The following is a 10731-nucleotide window of genomic DNA, read 5'->3' on the forward strand; positions in this document are numbered from 1 at the left end:
TACATACACATAGATACATGGTGCCTTGCGAAAGTATTCATCAGTGTTTGGCCTGTTTTGTTGCATTACAACCTGTGTAGGTATTCACACCCCAAAGTCAAAACTTATAGAGCCACCTTTTGCTGAAATTACAGCTGCAAGTAACTTGGGGAATGTCTACATTGACTTTGGACATCTTGCCACTGTGATTATAACCCATTCCTCAAGGCAAAACTGCTCCAACTTCTTCAAGTTAGATCAGTTTGCATTCTTCTTTAAGCCATGCCACAGATTCTCAATTGGATTGAGGTGTGGGCTTTGACTACAACAACAACAACAAACAACAACATTTATTTATATAGCACATTTTCATACAAAAAGTAGCTCAAAGTGCTTTTACATAATGAAGAGAAGAAAATAAAAGACAAAATAAGAAATTAAAATAAGACAACATTAGTTAACATAGAAAGGAGTAAGGTCCGATGGCCAGGGTGGACAGAAAAAACAAAAAAAAACTCCAGAAGGCTGGAGAAAAAAATAAAATCTGCAGGGGTTCCAGGCCACGAGACCGCCCAGTCCACTCTGGGCATTCTACCTAACATAAATGAAATAGTCCTCTTTGTAGTTTGGGTTTTTCACGGAGTCACTTGATGCCGATGGTCATACAGACTTCTGGCTTTTAATCCATCCATCATTGTTGGAACATCATGGGGCTTTGGGTAGATGGTGGTGACTAGCCCATTCCAAGACATTTAAATGTTTCCCTTTAAGCCACTCCAGTGTGTAGCTTTCGCAGTATTTTTAGGGTCATTGTCCTGCTGGAAGGAGAACTGTCGTTTCAGTCTCAAATCTCTGGCAGACTGAAACAGGTTTTCCTCAAGAATTGTGGAAATTATATTTAGTGCCATCCATCTTTCTTCCTGTCCTGTTCAGTTTTCCTACCCCTGCTGATGAAAGATATTCCCACAGCATGATGCAGCCACCACCATGCTTCACTGTGGGAAAGGTGTTTTCAGGTTGATAGGAAGTGTAGGGTTTGTTTTTCCCATGATGTCCAAAAAGTTCAATTTTTGTCTAATGTGACAAGAGAACCTTCTTCCATGTGTTTGGGGAGTCTGCTACATTCTATTGGGCAAAGTCCAAACTGGCTTTGTTATTTTTTTATTCAAGCAATGGCTTTTTTCTGGACACTCTTCCTTCCATAAAGCCCTGCTCTGTAGAGTGTACGGCTTAAAGTGGTCCAATGGACAGACTTCTGAAGTTACTTTGTTAGACCTGATGTTATTTAGGGGATTCATAGCAAAGGGGATAAATACATATGCACTCACAACTTTTCAGTTTTTACTGTTTTATATGTATACACCTGCGGTGGGTTGGCACCCTGCCCGGGATTGGTTCCTGCCTTGTGCCCTGTGTTGGCTGGGATTGGCTCCAGCAGACCCCCGTGACCCTGTGTTCGGATTCAGCGGGTTGGGAAATGGATGGATGGATATGTATACACAAGGTATTTTATTTTCATTCCACTACAACAATTTGCACTGTATTGTGAAATCCATTACATAAAGTCCAATTAAAAATGCATTTTAATTCCAGATTGTAATGCGACAAAACAGGACACTGAGGGGATATATATAATATATATATATATATATATATATATAAAATACATTTTTTAATCTGTAAAAAATAAAATCTAACTGAAATATTTGTTTTGAGAGATTATTTAGATGCAAGAGAGTAAGTGTTTCCAGAAAGGGACACAATGTTTCCAAAACTCTTTTATCAAACAGTATAATTTTGCAATGCTATGGGATAATTGTGTTGTAAAGTTAGGCATTTTCAATACATTTTTAAAAATACATAGCCCATCTTAGAGTTTTATAATTAACCTGTGGCACATAGAGCACCGGAAAAGAAAAGCCTAAAAACTTACCGAATACATCCTTTTTTAATCAGTATAAGAAACCATGCCTTCAGTGTTTCCAGCCAATGTATATAACAACAAAAGAGATCTCGAAATATTCACTTTATGGCATATTTTATTTACTTTGGTGATACCAGTAGCTTTCCTGGGAGGAGTACTTGCACAAATACGTAAGTAAATCAACACAATACTAAGCACATGACATGAACAGTTCACTATGATTTTGTCTTTCAAGAGGAAACCATGCTCCTGGAGATGAAAGTCTGTTGTGGAAAAAGACAAAGATTGAGCTAGCTGGGATAGCTGGTCTTCTTTAAAAATGGCTGAATCTCATATTATTGGTGTTGTTTTGATCAGAATTGATAAGTACAAGTTAGTTTACAATGTGTGTGTATTCTCAAGATGCAAATCAATGCTTGACAACTTTCTTGATTTGAAAAATAGATGTTTTTGGTAAGTTTTTAGACTTTTGTTTTCTAGGCGACCCATGCCCCATGAGGTTTCATTATAAAAATCCAGGAGTGACTACATATTTTTAAATATTTATTTTTAAAACAAGCTTAACTTTTGAACAAAATCATGCATGGCAAATACATAAATACAGTACCATGTCTGTGAAAAAATAACTTTAACTTGAAAAATACCAAGCTTAGTCTTTAAGAATTGCAGTGTTCCATCAGAAGACGTAACAAATGCATCAGTTGATAAAGACACAGTTTAGGTTAAAGAGGCCATGAAGCCTGTCTGAACACTTCTTAACTGCAGCTTTTAAAACATTCCCTTCTTGTTATCACTATAAATATTATCAGAGCTCTTCTATGCCTTCTTTATTTATTCTTACAGGTACCACCCGGGACATTACGTTTGCTCATCAATGGAGAGATCAGTAAGTAAATTTCCAGATAATGACTGTAAATTTTTGACCCAACCACTTTTGACCTTGCAAGCTCTCCTACTTTGAGTAATTTACTGTTTAATATGATGACTGAAGACTGTAAATTTGTCTGGTAAGCACATGTGTCCGAGGGATGGTATCAGACACCAGCCTTCATTGGCCTCATGGTTGATTTTTCTGTCTTATTCTGGCTTTACTTGATGTGCTTTTCACATTGATGTTGAATGACTTTATAATATGACTAGATCCTCATCCTTGATCACTGTTTGAGTTATCCAGAATGAAATAAGGTCTCTGACTAACAACAGCAATTGTCTTTGTTACACTATTAACATATTTCTGTGCCTTCCTCTACTATGTAATAACTGAACGGCATGCAATGTATTCTAAAATTAGATAAATATAATTCTACTGAAACAGGATTAACTAAGCTATTCTACAACACATGAGAGCTTTTTAGATACAGCACTTCTTTTTGAACGCTTTAAACAAGATTAGAAAAATGTTTGGATGTATTAAAAGGGAGAGAATATGATACAGGTAGAATAACTGTTGTATTATTCCTTTCAGAATTATTCCTTAGTATGGACATTTTCCATCTTATTTAATAGTGTGACTGCAGTTGATTGCAGATCTTTTATAGAGCCCAACTCTCCCTTCCTCATCTTCACTTTTTATTGTGTCTAAAAGGAAAATTCTTGTGTGCTCTTTTCCAGTTTCTGCTGAAGGTTATGAATATGACAGTCTTTATGTCCACTTCTTTTTAGACCTTCCTCGCTGTAAGTAGCCTTTCTTTTTCTTTTTTTTTTACTGAATTATTATTTGGGGTGCCACAGTAAGATCATTTTGAGGGAATTTTTTTTTTTAAGGAAAACCAGATGGAATAGCAATATTCAATGATAAGTCTATCCTGTAAATTTCTGGTGCATTGGTTTATCTTCCTAAGCAAGAAAAATCCTAACCCCTCTATACAATGCAATGGGAAAGCAATGCCTTAATATTATTTATAACTAAGAAAAAATCATATTTTTAACTAACTGAACTAGTGCAAAGCTCTTCAAATAAACATAGCATACAAAATAACATTTGCTGGCAACAGTTTTTAGCTTTAAAACAAACAGTATATCAAAATGCACATAGAATTATTTATTAAGCAACCCTTACAGTTTATTTATTCTTGGCAGACAATGATTTGGTGTACTTTTCATAAATATCATCAGATGAGGTAGCACAAATGTTGGGTAACCATTCTACATTTGAAACAAACAAACAAAAAAACATAATGACAGTGTTCATTTCAGCCAGTTCAACCTTGGCTCAACTTTGAAGAAAGTTAATTGAAATACTGTATCTAACAGTGTAACAAAAATGAAAAACAGGTAGCAGTCTGGATTTTTAAAAAATGTCAGTTTTTTGCTTAGGTCAAAAAGGGAGTTGATCTCATTTTTTATACATAAAAATATATGATAACCTTTGTGGTTGTATTATCATAGGATTTGTGAGACTTACCAAGTTTGTTACTAGTTTCATCTGCTCTTGTGCTTTAAGTTTAACAAACAAACACTCAGCAGTCCTATTAACACAACTACATATAAGTGATGCCTAACTGCCAGTAGTATTCCTCATATGATCCCATCCACATAAGTACGTAAGAGTGACTCCTCATGCCTGTCACTCCTCAGCACTCCACATAGGGACTCCCTCCCACCAGCACTAACAAATGTACTGGTGTCCCTGAGACACATGAAGGCTTTGGTTATATGCCACTTTACCAGCAATGGTGACTTTCTTCTACCGGACCTATTGTTCCTATTAAGGTGTGAACTCTCAGCCTTGATAAACCCTGCAGGATAAGCAAATGGCAATCACCCCTGAACCAGGTGCCCTGATATTTATTTTATTACTTCAATCATTATAGATACAAAGTATAGTAATGTAAAAGCAAAGTGGTATTTGTTATAGTGTAATAATACCAATAGAAGATTGTATGGTAGAAAATAAATAGATAGCAAAGTCTGGATATGTATAGTTTTAGAAAAAGCCTACCGAAAATCAGCAATGTGAAAGGTTGATGTTGTCCTGGGTGGCTTTCTAATTCAGCAGCTAGGGTAACGCATGAGTTATGCTTTCCAATGTTCAGATAAAATGATCACTCTTCCTTTCTGACATGTCTCAGTTTGTAATCTTGCTTCCAATGTTGTTCCTTCCCAGTCCTTCAGAAAGAGATATTATTTATGTTGAGATCCCATGTAAGGTGGACATGTGACATTACATGCATGTGATTGGCTCGCTATCCAGGTGCTTGATGATTCTACTCAAAAGCTTTGATCCTGTGCATATCCATACTCTTTTCAGTTGCTTTTTACCATTAAGTTGTAAACTGACTGAAACATATATTAAAGTTATGAATTACTGGTACAGAATGCATAAGAGAGGATAATTTCAATGTAAACTACCACTGTAGTTAAATTGCCTTAAATGTCCTGTAAGTAGTTATAGTTCGTCCTTGTGTTGTTTGGACAAAACTAAAACCCAGTATTAGCAGTAATCAAAATTTTATACTCCAGGACAGTGTGGAAAAATAAAGGCTTCTCTTCAGTGTCATCTCTGACTGAAAACTCTTGTTGAAACTAGTGCCTGTCTTCAGGAGGTAGTAAACTAAAAGAGAGAGGTTTTCTGATTTATTGTGAACAAAATGAACCCTGTTCCTTTTCAATACCAAACTTATACATAAGGTACAATGTAATAAGTACACAGCTAAAGTAATTCTTAGCAAATGTGGTTTGGGAACAGTGTTTCAGGTTGATTTAATTATCATTTGAGAGACAGATTTCATTGTATAGTCACTCTGCCTGTTTCATACTTGACTTTTTCCCAGGCTGGTCAAGCCCACCATTTCAGCATCTCTCGGGTGTGACACAGACCTGCAATACTAAATCCAAAGGCAGGGTAAGGTGGCTCAGTTTGCTTTACTTTACAGTGTGCTGACTTTATTTAACTTAGCAAAATTTTTATTTGGCATACTTCCCATATTGTTTCAGGAGAATGTTGCATACTTTTGCTATCCTTTTACTTTTGAGGTCCTTTTGCAGCAGGATGTCCCATCAGAAGGTGAGGTTCTGTCTTTACATTGATATGAATTGACAATTTTAGGGATAGATATTCAGTGAGTCACAAATAAATCAAGTCAGTGTAATTTCTGAAACATTTCTAATTAGTCAGTATTATTATTATTATTATTATTATTATTATTACTAGACCCATGACGCAAGGATGTAATTTTTGAGTAAACAAGGAGAAATGTGTTGTACACTCAATATGTGATGCAAAAGCTCACTTATAGAGAATTTCCATCTTATGTTTAATGTTACATCTTTTGGTCATATACCCAGGATCTGCTCCACATTGGCCTGTCCTCTACTTTGAAGTATTGTCCCTTGGGTACTGGCAGCGGTACAGAACAGAGGGCTATGGCTATCTGATCATCCCCGATACACCAGGTTAGAATAATCAAGGTGAAAACAGTATATGTGTGTTTTGCAAAGAGCGAGGGGGTAGAAGTTGTTTTGTGTTATTTTCTTTCTTTTATCTCTTCCCACTTCCATGTTGGGTCAATATGCCGGATCAACCTTCCCCACACTGCTTGATCCTGCACCACCTCCTCCTTTGCTCTAACCATCCACCTCTGGTTTGGCTTCCACTGCACTTGCTTCCATTCATCAAGTGTCTATACCACCTCAACCCATTTTCCTGTACTTTTTTTAAGATATCTCCTTACCTTTGTTGTGCCTCGGATTCTCTTATTTCTTATTCTAGTCTTCTTTGCAACTCCACATCTCCATCTCAACATTCTCATTTCTGCTACATCCAATTTCTTCTCCTGCAATCCCTTTATTGCCCATGTCTCCACTCCATACATCATTGTTGGTCTAAACACAATTTTAAAAACCTTTGATTTAACCTTTGCCTTAATTGTTCAATAGCACAATACTCCTGATACCTTTTTCCAGTTGTTACATCCACAAAGAATTTTGTGGATTTCTCTGCATTCAATTATCCATATGTATCTGCTGCTGATCCTAGGTATTTAAAATTGTCCACTCACTTTAATAGATCTCCCTGCAGCATAAATTCAGAACCTTGATCATAATTAAACTTCTGTCTTGTTCCTATTTATCTTAAATCCTTCCAAAACTCTTCTTCATTTTTCCAATTTCCTCCCCACTTCCTCCTTTCTGATGCTACACAACACATTTTTATCAGCAAGAAGCTTTGTATCCCTTGGGTCAACACATCCATAACCAGATCAAATAAGTAAGGGATTAAAGAAGATCCCTGGTGCAGATCTACTCTTACTAGAATTTTGACTGTTATCCTAACACTGCTTCTAACCTAGTTGCTCACTTCCTTGTACATATTCTGGACAATCTTCACATATTTCTCTGGTACTTCTTTCTCCCTCATGTACCATGAGACCGCTTGACACAGCACCCTATCATAAACCCTCTCCAAATTAATAAACGCCATATGCAAGCTTTTTTGTTGTTCTCTGTGCTTCTTTGTGAACTGTCTCAATGCAAAAACTGCATCAGTTGTTCATCTATCTGACATAAAACCAAACTGTTCCTCTCCCATGGTGGTCACTTGGGTCTGTATGCTAGGGCATTGATCTTTAAAGTACAATATTGCATGTTTAATCCCCACCCTCTAACTCACTGTGATCTTAAACATGTTCCTTGACCTGCATGTAGTCCAGTTGTGTTTACCATGAAAAAAAGATGAGGTTTATCTAGGCCTTAAAATTACTGTGAATATGTCATTTGCGGAGGCATACTGTTGTCTTAGTAAACTGATGACTTCCTGTATCACTCTGTCGTGTAACTGAGTAACATTAAACAACATTTTTTTATTATAAATAAGTTTTAAGATGCTAAAAAGTTGTACAATTAATCAACAATACCTTCTTTTTTCAAATCCTAGGATGCCACACTGTTGTTTGCTCAACCTGGCGACCAGTTCAGACTGGCACCGTGACTGAGCTACGTAGGTTTTTCATAGGAGGATCCCCTGAATTGGAGGATTTGACCTATGCAAGGATACCGGGGACTTTTAAGGTACATATAAGTTTTCATCTTGCCTAATCTAAAAACATGCTAGGAGTTTATTTTGAAAAATGAAAAGACAGATCTTTGAGGTTTGCTGGAAGAAGACTTCTCTTCCTTGTATTTCCACACTGCATGGAATTTAAATAATTGATTTTCTGATTTCTTCCTAGGGGAACAGGCTGAGCCGTTTTGGCTTTCGCAGTGAAACCACGGGTAGTGTGTCTATTAGACTACACTGCATTCAACAGTCCAGGTAAGCAAGGCAGAATTTTAACACATGCATCACAGAGAGAATATTAATGTGTTACAGATTACTTTTTACCAACCAGGTGACTTCAGCTGAATTAACACCTAGCTTTACTTGCCTGGAGGTTCAATTCACCATGATCTACCATTCTTATTGTTGGAGTTCCTGGTTATTTGAGCCTCAGAATGTTCCTTTGCAATGACTGCGAAGTGTTTCAATATCAGTGGATTCATCATTGCTTCACATATAAATGTACAACAATAGAAAGTTATTTAATGCTAGTGCCAATGTAATCTGTACAGTTTGAATTATGTACTATAGTTAACCACTACAGTTTTGCTAATTTTACATTGAGTCAGCATAATAGCCATCCAAAATGACAGTATTCTTACATATCTAAATCTCTACAACTTGGTGGAAGATGTACATTAATTTGTCATACTGAAAACTGCTAGTCTGGTTTTATAGGGATTATATTGATGCCAGTGCATTGAGGAAACAGAGGCAGAGTGTACTTGATCGACTTGGCAAATTCGGCCAGCAAGGCACCATCTATAGCATTTTAGGTAAGTGTGATGTCTCCGATGTTCTCAGCCAAGGAAAAAATGTCAAAAAAGGGTAAATATCTGGAAAATCATGGTGTTTGATGATACTTAACAGTATTAGCCCTGGATTTAAATGTATAACTTGAAAATGGAAAGTCATGCAATTTGACAAAGTTGTGGATTTCATTGAGAGGATCTACAAGTGTATGGTGAAATGAGAGCTAATTCTGCAAAAATGCTCTTGATTTATCTGTTGGTCTATATCCTATTTTTAACCTATGGACAGAAGCTCCATGTAATGACTAAAAGAAGGAGATTTCTGTTCTTAGGAAGGACTTTTCAGTCAAGTTTAGAGTATTGCTACCAGAACGAAGAAAATGATGTTCTCGTTCACACCTCAACAATATTCTTTAAGGTGAAATACATGAGGGTAGTGGAGTGCAGTAGGTGTTAAATCTGCTGTCTTATCGATCCATCTTGGATCCTGTGACGAACTGGCAACCTGATATGCCAGTGCTTATTAAAGTTTCCGTTAAATAAAAACTTTTTGTTAAAGAAATAATTAAGCAGTTTTGTAACCATTTTTTTAATCTTCATTAACTATTGGAGCTCACATGAAGTCTTTCTTTTATATTATGTGGTACACATCGAATACTTCTCCTTAAAGCAGTTTTTTCCATCCTGGCATTATCTGTGGGATGGACACTCTGTTACTAAAACTCTCAACACTACGTTAGTCTCTTCACAGGTGCCTACTTGAGCAACCCTACTCTAGAAATAATCATTTTATATCATTTGACATTAAACAAATTAACTTACCATACATTTTTCACCCGTATTCTTTGGGACAAATGGGATTCTTTTATTTTACATACTGTACATGATTCCTGCATTTGTTAGACTCAATTTGAATTGAAACTTGTCCCATATTATCATTGTATATTTAGAGGTCTTGGGTGATTTCATTAAATTTGTCTGTTAGTTTGACACTTTTAATTATGGGATTCACCAAGAAAACTAGGTGGGTTTACTCTCCGAGACAGTAATAATGTTAAACAATATTCATGCCTAGTAGAATCATCATGGTGACATTGACAACATAACAGAAGGGTAGTGTTGAATTTTCATTCCCTGTTATTCTATCATGCCGCAATCTTCACTATGGTCATCACCATATAGCTATTGTTCCTTATCTGGTAGCAACAGTCAGTCATTGACACATACAGTTTCTTTTAGTTTAATTTAAATAGGCTTACTCTCACTGAGCACTCTCTTCTATTTAGCTACAGTCATTGTTTTTATAATTATATAATTTTAATTATAATTTTAAAATTCCTTATTTTGCCCTAGACTGTGTTTTTTTTTCTCTGTTTTTTTTTTGTGGCTATTTTAGTGTTTTAACCATTGGTCATATTTCCACAATATCCTAACATACTATTTGGTTGACATTTTGACTGACTGGTGTGCTAACATTTTTATTCATTTGACAATATTTTTTGTTCTTCTGCAACATGACTCACATATTCCAGTTATTCTTTAAGTAATACAAATCAGGGCTCTTGTCACTCTGCACTGGCATAAGGCCTATATATCAATTCCTCATGCCCCACATAAAGGCAAGTGTGGCTACGTAAGCAAATGTGAAAACATGGAAAAGACTATCGATTTCTGTTTATGGTTTATGATTTCTGTGCTAAAGAGTTTGGTAATTTACCTTTTCATGTGATTTAGATACACATTACCATATTAACTAGTATGTTATGTTGGATTTTGCCTTTTGCATGATAAACATACTAAATAGGTTCTGAAACTCTGTGGACTTTCCAACTATTTTTACTGAACCAATTCACCAGTTTTAGTGTTCCAAATGTATATGATCACAGACAACCATAGTAAAAGAGGACAATTGTGAGACTATTAGCTTTATTTAATTATGTTTGAACTGCTACCCAGCATGTGAGAAATGTTTGTCATTGTGTAAGCAAGAATTTGAGTGTGCCGAGTATTGGTAATTTGGGGACTGTGTGCCTGTTCCT

At 36.0% G+C, this 10731-nt stretch overlaps 2 protein-coding genes across 4 annotated transcripts in view; both read left to right on the forward strand.

Moving 5' to 3' along the window:
* The window catches only part of bcl7ba (BAF chromatin remodeling complex subunit BCL7B a), a 78549-nt gene that overhangs the window by 57414 nt on the left and 10404 nt on the right, over positions 1 to 10731 (forward strand). The gene's annotated exons all lie outside the window — the stretch shown is intronic.
* The window catches only part of mks1 (MKS transition zone complex subunit 1), a 92106-nt gene that overhangs the window by 23892 nt on the left and 57483 nt on the right, over positions 1 to 10731 (forward strand). The window contains exons 10-17 of the mRNA XM_051930225.1: positions 2747 to 2789; positions 3515 to 3577; positions 5677 to 5747; positions 5840 to 5909; positions 6191 to 6298; positions 7779 to 7912; positions 8074 to 8156; positions 8619 to 8716. Of these exons, the coding sequence (XP_051786185.1) occupies positions 2747 to 2789; positions 3515 to 3577; positions 5677 to 5747; positions 5840 to 5909; positions 6191 to 6298; positions 7779 to 7912; positions 8074 to 8156; positions 8619 to 8716 (670 nt within the window). The remainder of the gene's footprint in view (positions 1 to 2746; positions 2790 to 3514; positions 3578 to 5676; positions 5748 to 5839; positions 5910 to 6190; positions 6299 to 7778; positions 7913 to 8073; positions 8157 to 8618; positions 8717 to 10731) is intronic.

This window comes from Erpetoichthys calabaricus, chromosome 8, assembly GCF_900747795.2.
Source record: "Erpetoichthys calabaricus chromosome 8, fErpCal1.3, whole genome shotgun sequence".
Lineage (NCBI taxonomy): Eukaryota > Metazoa > Chordata > Cladistia > Polypteriformes > Polypteridae > Erpetoichthys > Erpetoichthys calabaricus.